The sequence below is a fragment of the Caretta caretta genome, chromosome 6 (assembly GCF_965140235.1).
Source record: "Caretta caretta isolate rCarCar2 chromosome 6, rCarCar1.hap1, whole genome shotgun sequence".
NCBI classification, from domain to species: domain Eukaryota; kingdom Metazoa; phylum Chordata; order Testudines; family Cheloniidae; genus Caretta; species Caretta caretta.
In genome coordinates, this window is record NC_134211.1 from 55,104,232 (window position 1) to 55,122,889 (window position 18,658).

At 38.8% G+C, this 18,658-nt stretch overlaps 1 protein-coding gene across 7 annotated transcripts in view; it reads left to right on the forward strand.

Moving 5' to 3' along the window:
- TTC17 (tetratricopeptide repeat domain 17) overlaps nucleotides 1-18,658 on the forward strand; it is an 84,844-nt gene that overhangs the window by 32,448 nt on the left and 33,738 nt on the right. For all 7 annotated transcript variants that reach the window (XM_075129532.1, XM_048855849.2, XM_048855850.2 and 4 more), the window contains 2 exons: nucleotides 2,355-2,579; nucleotides 6,027-6,213. In XM_075129532.1, the coding sequence (XP_074985633.1) occupies nucleotides 2,355-2,579; nucleotides 6,027-6,213 (412 nt within the window). The remainder of the gene's footprint in view (nucleotides 1-2,354; nucleotides 2,580-6,026; nucleotides 6,214-18,658) is intronic.

Consider the following 18,658-nt stretch of genomic DNA (forward strand, 5'->3'; position numbering starts at 1 on the left):
TTAGCAAAATGGGACCCTGATCATGAGTAGGGCCTTTGAGTGCTACCACAATACAAATAGTAAATGTCAGGATGGAGAAAAACTTTTGGAGAAATCATATTCAGTCTTAACAGATGTCAAATTCACTCTGTTGACATGCTGCCTTTCGTGTATATACCACGTTGTCAAAGCCTAAATATAATATGTGGAGTTTTTGGTCATCTTTTCATTGACCATAAGAAGGAGTACAGATCTGAGTGGTATTCATATTCTTGTGCACATAACAATTCTTTGCAGGCTTAATGTCTTACCTTCTGAGTTTTCTTAAGTGGCCATCCGAATGCATAGTTTTTTTTTCCCTTGGTAATACTCAATTTCATGGCTTTAGTGCTGAAAAAGCTTCTCCAATAAACAACTTCTTAACCAGTTAGAGCATGTCATGAGCACGTTCTTGTCATGCTTATGTGCACAAATTGCAGAGGACAGGAGGCATTTTCAGAGCAGAAGTTCAGCAATAAGCATCATGGTCTTCCTGGGGAAAGACTAAATCTGTCTGCAAACAGGTTTGAATGTTTAAATTAATGACAGCCTTATGTTGAAAAAATAGGATTAAAGCCTTTGCAATACCCTTATAAGCAATGCCATTGCTAACTCTTGCACAGCATTTATTAATTATTACTGTAGCACATAGAAGTCTTAATTATGGACCAGTACCCTATGTGTGTTAGTCACTGTACAAACAGAACAAAAAGACAGTCACTGCCCCCAGAGAGCTTACAAATGAAGTACATAATACTTGGATGCATAGAGACAGGCCAACGTGGAGATTACATGGAAACAGTGAAACAATATTGGTTAGAATGATAGGCAGCATGTCGCTTGTTCCTCACAACGTGAAGGGAGAGGAAAGGAATTGTGCACAAAACCCTACAACTGTTTCATTGAAAATGATTTTATTTAAGTTAGGGTGTCTCTTACAGTTAGTAAAAAATCAGCTAAGAAAGCAGTAGTAAATCTGAAAATAACTGCTTCTCCTACCAAGTGCTGGGAGGAGGAACCATAATTTACAACTAGAAATACAAAAATGTCTCCCACCCCTAAAAACTGAAATACAAAAGTCTTTCTAGAATTCTGAAGGTTCTAGACAATAATAGCTATGACTACAGTTATGTCTAGGACTAAAAACAATTACTCCAAGCCCTGCATATAGACCATTGCATTTAGCACTGTATTTTTTTGTGTTTCAGTATAGGGCCTAAGAATGCACCCCTGACAGATCTGCATGCATGCGTGACATTATTCAGTGAGTGGTCTCATCAATAAGACTTACTCACACAAGTAACATTACACATGTGTAAATTGTTGCAGGATTGAAGCATTAGATTTGTCCTACAATTACAGATTACCCAAAAAACATTGGAAAACGGATTTGATAGCATATTAAACTATCCATTATATCCTGTAATGCAAATAAAACCTTTTAGTATGAGGCTATTAATTCAAAAATACTGCAGAAATACCATTATCTACAAAATGTACTTCTCTCTGAAAACTTTTACCCACTATGGTTATAAGAAACACCTAAGATTGCTACAGCTGAAAGAGAGAGAGTATTTGTTTTACATATTTTGTTGTGCATTTGACACAACTCTACGTAGTTTCATTGTTCCTTCTCTAAAGAATGAATTAGTCTGTTTCATGTAACTATAGGTCAAGGGACAGCTAAGAATAATTAGAAATCTGATTGATTGTACGTTTTATCCCTCTGCCCCACCATGTTTACTACTTTAAGTTGTGAGCATTTTGGATCAGTGACTATCTTGCTATATGTTTAGACAGTTGCCCAGCACATTGTGGGCACTACCCAAAATACAAATGGATAGATAATTATTTAAAATAGGAAAATATTCTAAAACCTCAAATTGGTAGAGGGACTTGAATCAGATATAGGAACTGGAACCACCTTCAACTACTTTTTGAAACTGACTACTTCTCAAATGGATGGTATCCTTTTTTGTGTACATGTGGCAATGTGGTTCTTGCACCCTGGAATGGCAAAGGGCTAAGAATCATTGATTCCTGTGGCCAGGCGGGATTGTCATATGTATGCATTAAAGGACTTTGTGGAAATCATTCAGGACAATCCCATAAATCAAGGTTGCTAGCTGAATGCTCTTGCTGAGCAACAGGTGCTACTAAATTAACCTTAGTTCATCTACCCTGCACCTGTGACATTCAAATGGTAAGCTAAGTACCCTCAGCCAAGGTAGAATAAATTGTATCCAGTTCAAAAAGCAATACACTGAGTTGCTTATGTTGGAGAGAGTTTATGGTAAGCGATTGAAATTTCCTGAAATGTTGTGACTTTTTTTCAGCCAAGGGATCCTTTATGGCTTATGCTTAATGAGGCTGGACTCTACTGGCGTGCTGTTGGAAATAGCACCTTTGCTATCTCATGCTTGCGAAAAGCATTGAACTTAGCCCCACATGAGTATCAGGATATCCCTTTAGTCAATCTAGCTAACCTTTTGCTTCATTATGGTCTTCATCTGGATGCCAGCAGGCTCCTGGTAAAAGCTGTGGCCATCAATAATTCTGAGGTAAGGATTGTTTTTGTATTAATTTAGTAATCAACAACAAAAGTCTTCCTGGAACATTGCTTCATTAATTCCCATCCCCAACTTTTGTTCTCATATATGTAATTCTTCAGGCATCTCATTTGGAACGTGTTCATTTAAGTTGCTGCTTCATGTTTGATAAGATCAGGGAATTAAAGTGCCAGATAACACTGGATGCTTAAAGTATCAGTGTCTGGAAGAATAAATAGCTTTAAATATGGACAATAAATTAGGTTGCTTCTGGACACCAGAATTCCAACCAGCTGGCTGTGTTTTTGGATTCAAATCCTGGCATCACTGATATCTAAAATGGAGATTCTTTATGTTAACATTTAATCCTTGTGTGTTGGAGGAAAGAGAAACCATTACATAAAATATGTTTAGATCAGGTTTGATAGGAGGTAAGCTATCCTTGAGAAGTTGCTTCTACCCAGCAGTTTTACTAAGGCTGGTTTTACATGAGGGTAAATGTAGTCTTGTTGCTAAAGCACAGGACTGGGAGTCAAGAGATCAAAGTACTGTTCTAGCCCTGCCACTGACTCCTCGTGTAATATTACACAAGTAATTGATCTACTGTGGCTCAGTTTCCCCATTCCCTATTTCATAGTGCTGTTGTGAGGCTTAATTCATTCATGTTTGGAAGTGCTGTGAAGTTTTCTGATGGAAGATGCAAGAGAAATGAAAAGTATGAGACTGTATCCTCTCCTTTTGGAAACTGATGGTTGCAGAATTAGGTTTGGAAATCTACGTGTGCGTCTACCTAAACACTTACTGCACAACAAGCTGGGGTGTAAATCTACAGCACTCCAGCATGCCATACATTAACTGCATGGACTCAGGTACTGTGCACCAAAAGTTCCCTACTGCGCATTCAAACAGTACGTCAATGCACACTAGAAAGCTTTTAGAGAACAACAACAGGGTTTTAGAGAACATGCAGACAGTTAGTGCTTGGCACTACACCACGGCTTGCCGTACAGTGTTTGTGTAGCCATGGCCTGAATATTAGTCATCACTTAGCTGTGCCCAAGAGTTAAATTGGAATCTGCTGCCCCCTACATAATGGGTAGATAGATATAAAGATAAATAACATGCCTTTCAGAAATGTGGGGAGACAGTGCAAAACTGGATTACTGCAGATCAATAGGTGTTCCAAAAGAAGTAGTGTGCAAAAATAGTCTCTTGGCTATCTAGATATCCCTTCATAACACACACCCATCTCTGCTGCCTGAATGATTCCGTTGTTTTCTTGATTAATCTCATGCATTTTACGTTCCTTTCTTTGCATTTTTTTTAATGCTGCTTGTGATATCTTGTGGGAATAGACTATTGCAAAAGCTGTTGTATCTTTGCAAATATTTTGATTAACTTTACTTCTCATTAACTATAAATATGCCTGGTACAAAGTTATGTTATATTTCTAAATTTTGTAAAATACTTTGTAGCCTGTAAATGATTTGAAGAAAATTTTCTTGGGGAAAACATTGGTATTCAATTCTCTTTTTAAATATAGTTAGACCATGTTTGCAACTTTTCTGCTTGTAATAAGAGATGTATATAACTACTGGATTGGCCAGAAAAAGTTGTGTAAGTCTTAAACAAAAACAACCCTAAGTGAAATGAGTTTGTCTCACTCCAGTTCCCCGGGGACAAGAGTCCAGATCACAATTCCTCCTTCCCCCATCATATTTGGGGCCGAGAATTGAGGCACTTCAGCAGTAGTATGGGAAGCTAATGGTTGCACAATTAGATTTGGTTGCTTCTGCCCATGCTGTCCCTTTTATTTGGACAAAGGACTTGAATCTCCAGGGTCGTCAGCCCCTCCCGCACTAAATTCACTTTAAAATAAGTTGGGAGGGCAAAACTAGAATCAGCTGCGTAGCATCGGGGTATTTTTAATAGAAGAGCTAGCAGCAATTTTGCAACCGTCTGAAAAGGAATCTAACCAGTTTAGATCGCAGATAAGTGTATGAAAAAAGAGGATCACAAGAAAGCAAGGGATGAATGATGAAATAATTGAATTAGGAAATTGGAGGGAGGGAGTGACAATACTCATGGTATTTAGAAACAGGTTTCACTGGCAGGAGTTTCTTCCAAAGGTTCTTCTAGTACCTTTGGCAAAACTCTACAGCAGTTCAAGACTGAGAGTATTGCAATCAAACTTGAGTGTGCCGTGCTATAGTGATGTCAGTTAATTTACCACAAAAGCCTTGTATTAACAATGCTAACCAGACAGTGGATAGATTAGAGTTGGCATTTAAAGGGGATTCTCTGGTGTGTAAGGGAAAGATAATGTGAACAAGAAGGTATGATTTAACAATAGGGCAGGATGATTTGGGGCTTGTATGAATGAATGAGGTACAATGAATTACCAAAGGCACCCAAGAAGTAGTACCACCAAATGAAGGTATCAAACACATGATGGGAGGTCATAAGAAGAAGAATCCAATAAACTGGCTGACTAAGGTTGGCTGGAGCATCAGACTGAACTCAAATTTGAATTAACTCTCTGGACATGAATTAGTATCTTGTGACTTAATTGCATCATCAGATTGTTAAAAGCACACACTCTTCTGAAGCATGTTTTTAATACAAGAAGCAAAATTTTTGAAAGCCATGACTAGTCTTAAAAGTTCCATGACAAGGAGTATCATTTAGTGGAGGACATTGGCTGCTCTGTTGCGTGAGCGTGGTCATTATTCTGGTCACAGGGTTAGATGCAGCACTTAATTTCTCTGCATAAACCATAAAGATGCTTTTGAAAACAAAGTGTAATGCTTCATTGTGTGCCAGGACTTAAATCACTGGATGATATCTAAAATGCATGTCAGTTAGTTTTGAAGAATCATTACAATGTCTTTTGTCTCTGATGCAAGAGATTGCTCTTGGATAGTCAAAGTTATGAGTAAGAGTGTCTGCTTACTACTGCAAAGAATTGAACAATGGGCTGAAAGACACACATCCTAAGCTAGTGTGAAATTGGAGCTCTGAGTAATTTAATTATTTATTTTCTGGAGAACAATAAGCTTGGACTGGCAAAAGACTAGTTGGCCCTCCCGTCCCATATTAAATCTCATGTTATGTGATACCTTTTTGCTTTAGACTTCTTGGCTCCTCACTAAAAACTCCCCTAAAACATTTCACTTCACGTTCTTTGCTGCCATATGTAGAATGTGCCATGTTTAAGATGGGCTGTAAATAAGTGGTTTATGTTATACTTGTGGGTATATGTCAGATTTATGTATCATTTTAAAAACCTGAAATTCTAAGCACAGTCAGTATGTCCAACTAATTATTGGTTTTAAAACCCTTCTCGCTGATTTGAGAGTGTGGAGGGAATGAGACTTGGTCTATTGCAATAGCTTACTTTCGGTTTTGAACCCAAAACACATTTGTTGTGCTGATACAAGATTGCTTTTCTCTTTGCAGCCCCTGACTTTCTTGAGTTTAGGAAATGCCTATCTGGCTCTGAAGAATATCAGCAAAGCCTTGCAAGCCTTCAGGCATGCGCTGGATTTAACTACAAAGTGTCAGGAGTGTGAGAGCAGCCTGAAGTTGATCCGCTGTCTGCAGTTTTGTCCTTTTGTGTACAACATCACCTCTTCTGTATGCAGTGGTAAGCAGCTGCTGAAAAATGGCCAAAAAGTGACATAGAGTGCACTCTGCCTGTAAGGCTGTTTACTGGAGTTCAAGACCACTATATTCTTTCCCAAGAATCATCCCATTTTCCTCTGTTTATACTCCTCTCTCCCAGCAAGGACTAGCATTGAGGCACATCTTCTCTGGGAAAGAGAATAATACTCCATTCAGAGCTAATTCAGGGCTACTTATGTTACTAGAGGGGCTGCCATTAAGTACAGAGCACATGCTGCCTTCACAGCAACCTAACCCCTCGTTTTCTATGTTATGTGGGTTGAATCCATGTCTCTCCATGTCATTTTACCGCTACAACTAGTGTGTTACTCTTAGCCCCCTTATATACTCATTTAAGTTCTTCAGACAAGAATTGTGAGATCTTTCTTTTAAAGCTATAGGTTCTGGTAGGGACTATTGTCTATTATAGTTTTATTTTTTAATCCAGTACTTCCAGGCTTGAATAATAGATTTTAAATGACATTTACTTTTTAGAAATGCTCCATAATGCACTCTTACTACACTACATGATCATTTATTTGTTCATGCAGGACCTACAGTAAGTGTTCCTGGATTTCTAGTTCTTTTATTTAAAAAATAAATAAATAAAAAATCCACAGTGAGATGGGGGCTGAAAAAGACATGTTTTTAAAAAATCTGTCTGGAGACATGATGCTTTGTTGCCATTAATGGCTACTCTAAGATCCAAGGTACAACCTTGTGGAGAAGGTTCACTCAATTTCACTTGGCCTTTCATTGACTATTTCAGATGTCTTTTCTGTACTTGCTAATGGTTCATGTGCAGCTCCCAAGCTATCCTGAAGACCGTTTATGAATGTATTTGGCAGTCACTTTTCTGTGAAACCATCATCAAGGGACACTTCTGGATGATTTTACTCAGTATTTAAATGAAAGCCTCACATGATGAGATAAATGTGTTTGATTTTAATATTACTAGTATCTTCCCCTAAGTTCCTGAAAATGTATGGGAACAAATCTCTTCAATTCCAGATGCTAATTCAGAGAACACATTAAATGTATACCAAGAAATACGCTAGCTGCTGATTTGATGTGAATGCCACACAACATAGGTGATCTTCCAAGACTATGCCACCAGAGTAATATTATTTCCTGATGCATTTAAACATTTTCATTTCATTATTTGGTGTGTAAAACAAAAAACCTCTTCATTTGGCCTTTATAAATATATTTTAGTAGGTGGTATTACCGCTCAAGTGTTAGGCTTCTCATTTACCTCCATTCCAAAATCCTCTTTCCTGAAGCTGACTTGGAAGGAGCTCTTAATTCTGGGCTACCATCCCTAAAGTCTGTTAAAGAAGTCATTTCCCTAATGGTGTGTCAATTCAAAATGTTTTCCCTTGCAGTTTTCCTAGCCAGGATGGAACTTTACTGCAGCCTTTTGTGGGGCTTATAAAAATCTTCCTCTGTCTTTTTCAAATGATTTTATTGGGGTTGGTTGTTTACCTGAATCCCTAGAACCTTGTTGGACTGAAACCTGAACAAAAGCCAATCCTATTTTGAAATAGGAGGAGAAAGAGAAGACACCTTTTTAAATTACTCTATTTATTTAACGTGACCTGAGAGTCTCATGAACAGTGGCTCTGTCTGAAACTGCCTGTGCTTCTACAAGAGTTTTTCAGTCTCGCATTTCCTTGTACTTGCACCTTCTTGATCTCATCGTCCCCACATTTAAAAGTGTTCTCCAACAAATGTTAATTGCTGCTGTTAGCATGGTTTCCCTAACCAGGGCTTTTACTTTCTGTTCATGTTATAACATTGGGTTGTAGACCACTTTAGGAGATTTACATGGTTCTCAGGGGGTGGGAGGGCTGGGGACTTGTGCCCACACTGCTTGCGAAAACTATGCGAACGGTATGGCTTTTGCTAATGTGAGCATGTGTTAACAGCGCAGGAATGTTTAACTGGTGAGGTCCTTTAGGGAACCTGTAAGGCTTATATTCAAAAGGGAAGCTGAACATTTAACAGGTATATTAACTTCACTAATGCCAGAAATCAAGTTTCTAGGTGTCTTGCCATATATTTGTACTGTTCCCCTTTTTTTGTGCCTCTTCGTGTCATGCTACTCCTTTGTATTAGAGATTAGAGACATTAGAGATGGGAAAGACCATCTAGGTTATCTTATGCATCATTGGCTAATGCAGAACAATTAGAAGTATGAAATTGACACATGGTGTAAATGTCTTTGTTTTATCGAAATGTTTAAAATAAACTTACCAGTGTATTCAACCTTGATATTGATGAGTTTTCTGGTTTAAAACATGGGTTTAAACCAAAATCTAAAATCTTAAGAATGCAAAACTGGAAAAACAGACTTGTTTGTCTTTCATTTAGGGGAGGGAGAAGAAAGACGGTTCCAGGATGCTGAGAATGGTTTGGGAATTTTTATTCATTGCACATTTAGGCTACATCTACACTACAGGCTGGGGGTGTGATTCCCAGCTCGTAGCTCCCAGCTCCCAGCTTGGGGAGAGCTAGCATGATTATAAATAGTAGAGTAGCCTCACGAGTACAGGCGGCATCCATGCTGAGTAGGCACACATGAGTTTGTACTCAGCATGTCTAAGCTGTGCTGCTCCTGCCCATGCTACCATGGCTATGCTGTTTATAACTCATGCTAACTCTCACTGAGTATGTATGCAAGCTGGAAATTGCACCCCTATACCATGGTGTAGTTGTAGCCTCAGATGGACTGAAAAGGAAAATATATAGCAGTTCCTGGAAAGTGAAAGCCAAGACGGTCTGAGACCATCTTAAGCACGTACATACTGAGAGTGCACAGACAAATTGAGGTTTGCACACAGACACCTACATATGTGTACATGTGTTTTGGGTTGTTCCTGCCTATCTCAGGCCTGCACACAAGTGTTTGCACAACTTTGAAGAAATCACCATTTTTAGTGGTCAGATTTTAATTTCAATTCTAGCTTTTTGATGAGACAGGTTTATTGTGAGATTTAGTTAAGAATATAATTAGTGTGGGACAGGCACATATATCCCATAATTTAATTGCTGTTTAGTATTATACCATCTTATGAAATACAGTGAGCCATAAACTGCATAACCAAAAGGACGAACACTGCATTACAAATATGTAAAACAACCCACAGTGTTCTAATCTAAAATCTGTTACGTCTTCAGGTATTTATGGAAACATATGAGAAGTACACAAGTAACTTGCTGAGAAATACATGAGTAATTTACTATGAGATGTACTTGCTGCCACTACTGCTGGCTTCATAGTAAATTGAAACGCACCCTCCGTGATCAGATGCACACTGCATACCTATGTGCTACTTACTGAATCATACATTTTAGAAATGGGAAAAGGCCAGTCCTTCCACTGCCAATGCAGCACATTTTCAAGCATATGTTTGAATAATTTCAGCAGTGGGGATTCTGTTTGCCTTGGGGCACTCTTCCAGAGCCTAAATAAATTATTGCTAAAAATAGTCTCCTGATGCTCATATGTTTTTTTTTCCCCTTTTTCAGCTTTGTCTCATTGTTTACACACACACACACACACACACACACACCCTCTGGAGGGTCAATCAGCATAGTTTTCACACACACCCACTCCTTAATTTTGAAGCCCTTCACATATGTTGCCAGATATAAGAGCAGTCTTGCAGCATGTGCTATGCTTAAAACTCAGTACCTGTGAATTAAACTTTTGTATAATCCCCGACCTTTGATAAGCATTATTTAAAAGAACACTAGCAAAGTTTTCTGTGCTTCAGTTTACTGGAAGGTGTGCAAGTTGTATTATCCCTGTGCTCTGCCTGTCTGCTACGTTAGTATGAATTGGGACAGGTAGCAAGGCACACAAGGTATTGAATTCTAGTTTGCTTTGATTCTGTGCATGCTTACAAGAAAGGAGCAAATGGGCTCGGGAGGAATTTGGGAAGCAGCATGGTGTAATGGTGTGAGCATGGGATTAGGAAATACACATTGCTGAACTGTAGTCATGGCTCTTGCACAGACTGTTTGTGAGGCTCATGTATCTTTTTTTCTGTTTTGGTTTCCATCTGTAAAATGAGGGTAACCCATCCCTACCTCTCAGGAGTGTTGAGACACTATATTAAAGTTTATGTAGAAGTTTTGAAGGTGTGCTGTAGGAATGCTAAATTTTTATTGGATGCTCATTACTGCTAGATTACCCACCCCACCTGAAAACAACCAGCGTCTGAGTAGCAGGCTTTGTTTTCCTGCCATCTTTGTTTTGCGGGGAGCTGACTGACATGTTGGAATCAGGGCACTTAGTTTCTGAAGCAGGTTAAATTTAATAGTCCTACTCTATCTCATTTTTATGTTTTAGTTTTCACCTTCCAGATCTAGGACAGTAACCCAGTACTGTTGAGGTTGGGTTATAAACACTGCAGGGGATTGGGGTAAATCAACAAAACAGTGTTCATTGTTTTTATCAAAAATGATTGATAAAAACCTAACCTTCCATGTCCCTATAAATATGCACAGTATGATATTAAACTGTTTTACTTTCAGGTTTCTAGACAGGCAATGTCACTGCAGGAAATGTGTTTCTTTCAACAGGTGAAAATTGTGGACTCTTGTTGATGATGATTAGAGTCTTTAGGCACTGTCATTCTAGCATCTGAGTGCACTTTACATAATTTAGACCAACAGAAACACTTCCCACATTCCAAGGAAATTGGGGGAGTACCAACCAAGAGACTAACTGCCAAGGGTCCTACCTATACTGGCCCTTAATGGAAAGTGATGTGGGAGCTCAGGAGATGTTTAATTACTTGGTGATTGGTTATTAGAAGACTGACATGTCAAGTATTTCATATACATATTAAATATAATTGGAAGGACAGGTGGCACAACAGCTGTTTAAAGTAGTCTTAAAGGGTGTGCAAGTAACAGGATCAAAGAAATTGACATAAAGGAGTTAAAATGCAAACAGGAAACACTGGTCAACTCCATAGCATCCCAAAAGCTGCTACTCAGGAGTTAGCCACTCCTGTCAACTATATTCTGCTGGTCCTGCTAGTGTAGCAAGCCGCAGATGTTCCGTCTGATAATGAAAGGAACTCTGTCCTGGATGTCACACATTTTTTTAATCCCTGAGCAGCGGGGAGAGGTTAAAAACCTCATTTTAACATAAGAAGCGTCCTCTTTGAAAATTCTTTAACCCTTTTGGAAAGCAGTTGTCCTTACACTGCATAATGCCATAATCTGAGCACTCAGATATTGGGAAGAGCTGCTTGCCATAGTATTAGAGTAACTTGGAACTGCACTGGAGATTACAGTTGGATCAGTTCTAAGGTGACTGCTGAAAAGAGGCAGCTGCTGTAGTATGGGAGCTTCCCATGCCCTGTGCTCAAAAAAGCTGCTTTATTGCATATAATGCTAAACTATAGGCAGGCAAAACCCCTTTTATTTTTTAACAAAATATTATTGTCTCTGTGAATAATTGCACCCCTCTTTCTAATTATTTCCATTTGTATGATCTCCTGGCCTCAAATTGTGTTGTCATTTTAAAAAGCAACCCGTTTTAAAAGGAAGATTGAAGCAACCCTCTAATAGTATATAGACTGCATACATTTTCTTCCATTTTGAAATCATCATTTGTTTTAATGTTTTAGACTTTCCAGTGTCTTTTTGGTCTCAAATTGTCTGACTTATACACCAGGTGGGTGTGCTATTATTAAATATTTAGCCTTTTTACTGGTCACAAAGTACAGGTGATGTTTGCTGTAAGCCTTTCAGCATACACTATGTTCATACCATCATGTACTATGAATGCAAATTTTTTTGCATGTAGGTGCATGTTTTCCTAGGTAATATGCATTTCATCACATTCTGTGTGATGTTATGATGTGCATATTTTGCAACACAGGTTATATATTGAACAGCAGTTGTACACTTTTACTTTTAAGAGGATGCTTTGGTTTTGGTGCCCTCTTGTGGTCTGAATATCCTACACCATATGAAGTCAAAAGTTTAGATTCCTTCATCCACCTCCTTTTAAAATAAAGCATGGGGGAAAGTATCTGCTCCCTTTTTTAAAAAAAAAAAAAAGTGCATTTTCTTTTGTTCTTTCTTTGCCTTTTCAAAGTGTAGACACTTGGGGTGCTTAGACCATAAGCCAAGTGACACTGGCTTCAAAGGAGAAACCTGAGTCTCAACATAACTTTTAGATAGGCACTATTCAAGCATCAGTTGCCCATTTGGTTGGGGAGATAGGATAAAGAACTGAGAGATTAAATTACTTGCCTAAATTAACATTATAAGTCAGTAGCAGACTCACGAGTGGAACCCAGGAGTCAAACTCCCAGCAGCAGGCTGCAACCACTAGACTCTACTCCTAGTTCTGTAGAGTAATATTTCATCCACACAAAGTCAAAGCAAAAAGACTTTCAAGTGCTATACACTTCAAATAAAACTATGGTGTATTTATTACCTTTGCAACTAATTATGAAACATTTTTTGTGTTATCACCTATGGAAATATTTCATATGAAATTAATTAAATTAATAAATATGTGCAAGCATCTCTGTCCTTTACTTACCTAGGATTGGACCCTGGGATAGTCTATAAAGCATGATTAGCCTTGCAGTTCTAAATGGAAAGCTGCTAAAGGTATCCTTTCCACAAAGTTTGTCTTGGATATAGTCCGTAGACATTTGTGCTTATTGTATTGGCATCAACTGAGGTTTCCCTTGCTCAAGCTGCTTTAACTTGCTTTTTCTTCAAGACATTCTCATCTTTATCTAGAGGTGTCTGGTTTTGGTATTTTTTTAAGACAAACTCAGAATCTAATTTTGTTGTAGAGTTTTTTGTTCCAACTAGGAACTCATAAAGTTTAAGGCCAGAATGGGCCATCATGATCTGGTCTGACCTCCAGCACATTACAGGGCACAGAATCTCACGCATGCACTCCTGTAATAGAACTATAACCTCTGACCGAGTTACTGAAGTCCTCAGATTATGATTTGAAGACTTCAAGTTACAGAGAACCCATCATTTACACTAGATAAAAGCTGCAAGTGAAACACATGTTGACTAGGTTAGATTCTCAAGTGAGTATCTTCATCCAAATAAAGTTTATCCTATTTCTTAATGACTCCCTCCCTTATCCACTGAATGGAGGATACTTGATCTCTTCTGAGTTTTTAGTATTTAGAGGTCATTGTTAGTATGTCCCTTGAATTCTGCATGCATTAGAGGGAGTAAGTTAGCCTGTTACATTCATTTCTTGCCCCCTACTGTGCGATTAGGTTTAACATCAATCAGGTCTTGAAAGTTAGTGTGGATTAAGGTAGGGTGTGAATTTAAAGCACAGTAGCTGTTCCTTATCAACTCCATGTCCGGACATTCTCATTCCGGAAACAGAGTGCCTTGTTCCTTTTCATTTAACCCACTTTTTTGTTCTGGTATAAAAATGTTTCCATGTGGATTTGCTATGGAACTTTGTGTAGACAAGCCCTCAGTTACTTCTATAGCAAGATAAACTCTCTGAAGCAAGGGTAGTTGGGGAGAGGGAATTACATTAGGATTTGTCTTGGAGATTTTGTTTGTAACAGAATTAAGAAACTCTAAATATCTACTGATGGCTACCCTTTCTGTTTCAAAGGCTTTGACAAGTATATATGTATTCTGTTGGCAAACAACTAAATAATGGCAATATTTTCCCTGTGAATTGATTTTTTTTTTTCTTACTGCTAACCCTGGGATCTGAAAGTCAAGCTGGATTCTTTCTGTCCTAAGCATTGTCAGCAACAGAGACCTTGCAATTGCATTTCAGTTAACGGATCTGTTGCTTTGCAGATAGAATCAGGTCACCTTCTCTAAACTGCATTGGCTCTGCAATGCCAACAAGAGTGGTTCAAACTTACTCTAGTCAGTAAAGTGAACAGATATGCCTGATTCAATACACGGAGCAGATCTGTTGAATAAGAATGGTACTTATTCCAGTTGTTTTCTCTTTAGAGGTAGACCCAGCAGTGATAGATGTCTAAAGTCTTTTGCAAATCCAAGGGAATTTATTCTGGTAGGGTCTATAAAAGTCTTTTAATTGAAAATATGGTCTTCTGGTCTTTCACTGATCCCCCGGTTCCAAGCTGCAGTCTCACCAGTCCCAAGGAGGGAGGTAACAGTTCCCTCCTCCCTTGCAGCTTCTTTCAATAATCATTCAAACCAAGAATTAATCATTTAAGAACCAAAATCTGCTTTGGTTTAGTTCCACATTCTAAGTAGCTAATCCATTGGATGTGTCTTCACCACATATAACTAGGAGACAGTTTTTTGTCAGAGAATTACTCTAGAAAACAAGATTCCTGCCTTTGTTGCCTTAATGTAGACTTTCCAGTACTCGCAGGACAAATTTGTGCCAGGGATGGCTGCTTGAATGAAGTCCTTCCCTGCAGACTTTCTTACTTGTCTAGTGGCTCTTTTTTGCAATAGATGTAAGCCAAGGTACAGTAGTTTCCAAACTTGCTTGCTCCCATGGAAAGTGAAAAGAGATGCTAAGATTCTTCACAATAATTCCCTGTAACTTTTTTTTTCCAAAATAAAGCCAATTTTAGTATTTCCCTATCCATGTATACACCACATTTAAAAATCCTTTCATGTAGTGCTGGGCACAACACTGAGTTCTTAGCAACCTGAGTAATGCAGCAAGGTTCTGCAGGGAGGTTTAACAAAGTAGTTGTGGGTCATTTCCAAATTACTATGGTCTCTTGGGGAGCAGTTCATCTCTTTGAGTTTGATACTTTTAGACCAGATTAGACAATACTGTTCAGAGTAAAGAAGAGGCTAGAAAAGATTGGCTCCACCTCAGGGTGGTCCAGAACAGATCTGAGTTGTCTAGAGTCCAATTGGAATAGGGATATCTGCATCTACCATGAGGGGCCAAAACATGTCCTCAATAGCAACTTGCCAGGATCCTGAAGGTTGTACCTATTTTGCTTAAGCTGGAGATCTTTTTAACCTCAGAGCGTGGCCTGTGGAGATTGAAGGGCCCACCATGCAATGCTTTATGTTCAGGTTGTATCAGATCAGTATGCGGGGCTTTGAGCAATTGAGATGATGCAATGCATGCTGGCAGTGGCATCGGTAGTACTAGTATCACTGGGATATATGACCCTACTCAAGGGGAAGTTTTGAGCCCAGGCCTTGTCTAACTCCCATAACCATTTTTGACCCATGAGGTAGACTTTGGTGACCCATCGTTTATCTATTTTATTGGCTTGTTTTTCTTTTGCCTGATCCCGATTCTTGTTGTCTGTCTTGCACTGTTTTGAGTGCCCTCAAAAGCTCTAAAACTATAACCTAGTACAGCTACCAGTGACTGTGGAACTAGGACAATTGAAAGCTTCCCTATGGAAGGAAACGGATGTTCCTTGGGCCAGTATTTACTGGGGGGGAGGGGGCAGTGTGGTCTTTCCAAGCATCCCCCTACAAAATCCCTATCCTAGCTGTAGGAGGGAGCTTGGTACTGTTTTAACAATGGAGAAGAAATCCTCAATATTGGAGCCTAAAATAGTATGTCACTGGCAGTACATCAGCCTTATTTTGCTTTTACATGCTGTTCTTGTCAGCCTTTGCTTTCTGCAGGGATTCCTTGCCTGGGCTCTTGAGGAAGTTAATCCTACTTACTGTTCACTGTGCACTTGGAGCCAGGACATTGAGCTCAGTCAATTTCCCCTGCCTTTATTTGAGAGCAACGAGTCTTTCCTCCTTCATAGCCTTGTGTGAAAGGTGACCCATGTTGTCTGGCAAAATGCTGAACATGTGAGCTCTCATAGGCTGATAATGAGCATGCCTACCTGACCACCTGAGCCATACCTGTTCTTGTGTTATTCCACATACATAGTGCCTCTGAACCTTGTGGTCTGTAGCCCAGAGGGAGACATTTATTTTCAGTGGCTCATGTCCCTCACTGTATTGCTTCTCTGGGCTGCCCCCTCTTAAATTCTTCCTCTGGCCAGGGATTCTTGCTTACTTAACAGCTAGAACCACGTCCTCCAATCATATGGCAGTGAGTAAACATGGGCCAAATTGCTAAATCTAAGGACAAAATATTGAAAGTAAGACCTGTAGAATGAAAAGCAAATGAGAGAACAAATCTTCCACAGCTGCTTCAGTAATTTTACAAAAGCCTGAATTTCTTACATTTTTTTTTAATTAACCAGTGTGATATAAAATTGGTCGCATAATAGAAACTTTAAAGACATTCATAGTTTTGTTCCAAATTTGGCCTATATTTAAAAATCCTAACCTGGTAGGAAATGTCCCATTGACTCACCATTTTTCACTATAGTGACTTAGAAACTTTAAGACAAATTAGTGCAGGTAGTGTTTTTTTTTGTTTTTTATTATTGGTTTCTGCAAAAACAAAACATGAACTCCTCAGCCCTTGATGCCAGCTAGCAAGCAGTGTTCTCGAGTTATCTCAGCAGTGATACTGTGTAAACCAAAAACCAAAACTGGTAATTTTGGCTCATTTAGGAACAAAACAGGGAGCATCCAATGAAACTGAGGCAACAAATGTAAAAAGGATAGAAGAAAACACATTATTAATGTATGTATCTTGATGGCCCAATATATCTTTGAAGCCAAGAGCTCACTGGGATTGGAAACAGGTTTAAACAGTTATATAGACAATGAGAAAGTCCACAGTTACATTAGATATGGCTGGAAAAAATATATAGGATATAAATTCTTGTCCTTTAGACCATAAGCCAACTGCTAATTGCCTAGAATTAGCAAGAAATTTCCCCTCTGGGTAAGTTATTACATAATTGCCCATGAAGGTGTTCTTGCATCTTTCTCTGCAGCATCTAGTACTGGCCAGCGTGAGAGACCTGACATGAGACTTAGATAGACTGATCTGGTCTGATCAAAAATGGCTATTCCCACATTTCTAATAAATGTGTGTCAAATGAGTAAGAAGAGAATAATTATTATAGAAAAAAGAAATAACGTTCTGTATTTCTTTTAGATTCTGCAAGCAAAGGAGTGGTGGGCTAGGACAGAGGGCATGTGTTCTTCAGGAAGTACTACTGATGCTTGAGTAGGTGGCACTCCTGCCTCTGCATCAGCAAATAGCCCAGTGCTCCAGTACTGTGCTGCTCAACATGTTCTCCTCGAACAGAAACCAAGATCTTGACTGAAGTGTCCAGTAAAGATCCCATCATGCTTTTTGCAAGAGTAGAGAAATTAACTAGTTCTGGCCAAATTTAGCGTTATTTTTTGCCCTAAATTCCCCTAGCAATTTTAGCTAACTATGGTATTCTTTGCTTCCTGGACTAAAACTGTTGGGTGCCATTGCTGAGTATTGTTAAACAGCTGTTGCATTCCAGCCCAGAAGTTGTTGCCTTTTTATGTTGAGGTAAATTAATCTCAGTTTAGAAATGGACTCACTTTTCTTTAAATTTAGAATGCCATAGGGCTGCATAGTCCTTTACAAGCAATTAGGCTGTGGGATGAAATTTACTGTGTAAGGAGCACATGATGTGGTGAAAGTTTAATTAACATGAGTTTTGGATGGCTGCATTACTCATGAGTGACAAAGCCATGAGTGAATTATGCAGGTGCCTATCCCATACAGGTTAATTAAATCTATCATTGTTTTGGGCCTGAATATTACTCATGCAATAAAAATTAATGTTGTTTGGTAAAGGATAAGAAGTACCACATGTAGAGGAACATAAGGAAACACTTGTGGCAGATTATTGTTAAAAATATTAGGTGTCTGAAATCTGGGGATGGTAGGAGTGTTAGAAGCAGTTGCCACAGAGAATTCATGGGCAGAGTGCGCGTGAGACAATCAAAGTTAATGCAGTTTGTTACATGACTTTGCAATGTGGATCTTACCACAACATGTGGTTTAAGTAACTCTACCAATATTATTTTTTATAGTTACGTAAGTGGCTTTTAGCACCATTAGTTGAACTGATTATCAAACATAGTGCTTGATCCTGCAGTGCCCTTACATGTGAGTAGTCTAACTCATATGAGTAGTCCCGTTCAAGCAGATAGGGATTATAGGATTTGACCCAACAGAAGATAAGTTTACAGGACAGGGAATATGTCTAACTAGCACGAGACAAAAAAACCTAGAACAATGGCCCAGTAGAGTGACGTTGGGGGAATTTGTGCTAAGGAGGTGGGGTTTCAAAGAGGATTGGGTGTGGGCTGGTCAGTTGTGATGTTTGTTAGTCTCAGGACTTGTCTAAACATAAATGTAACCACTTTAACTATACCAGTATAATTAAATCAGCACAACCTCTAGTGGGGATGTGACGCTGTTTGGAATCTGGGGGACACTTTGGGATATTATGAATAAAATTGCAATGAGTTATGCCAGATATGCCATGTAAGATATCTGTGAAAACATTATAATTTGCCAAATGTGGTGA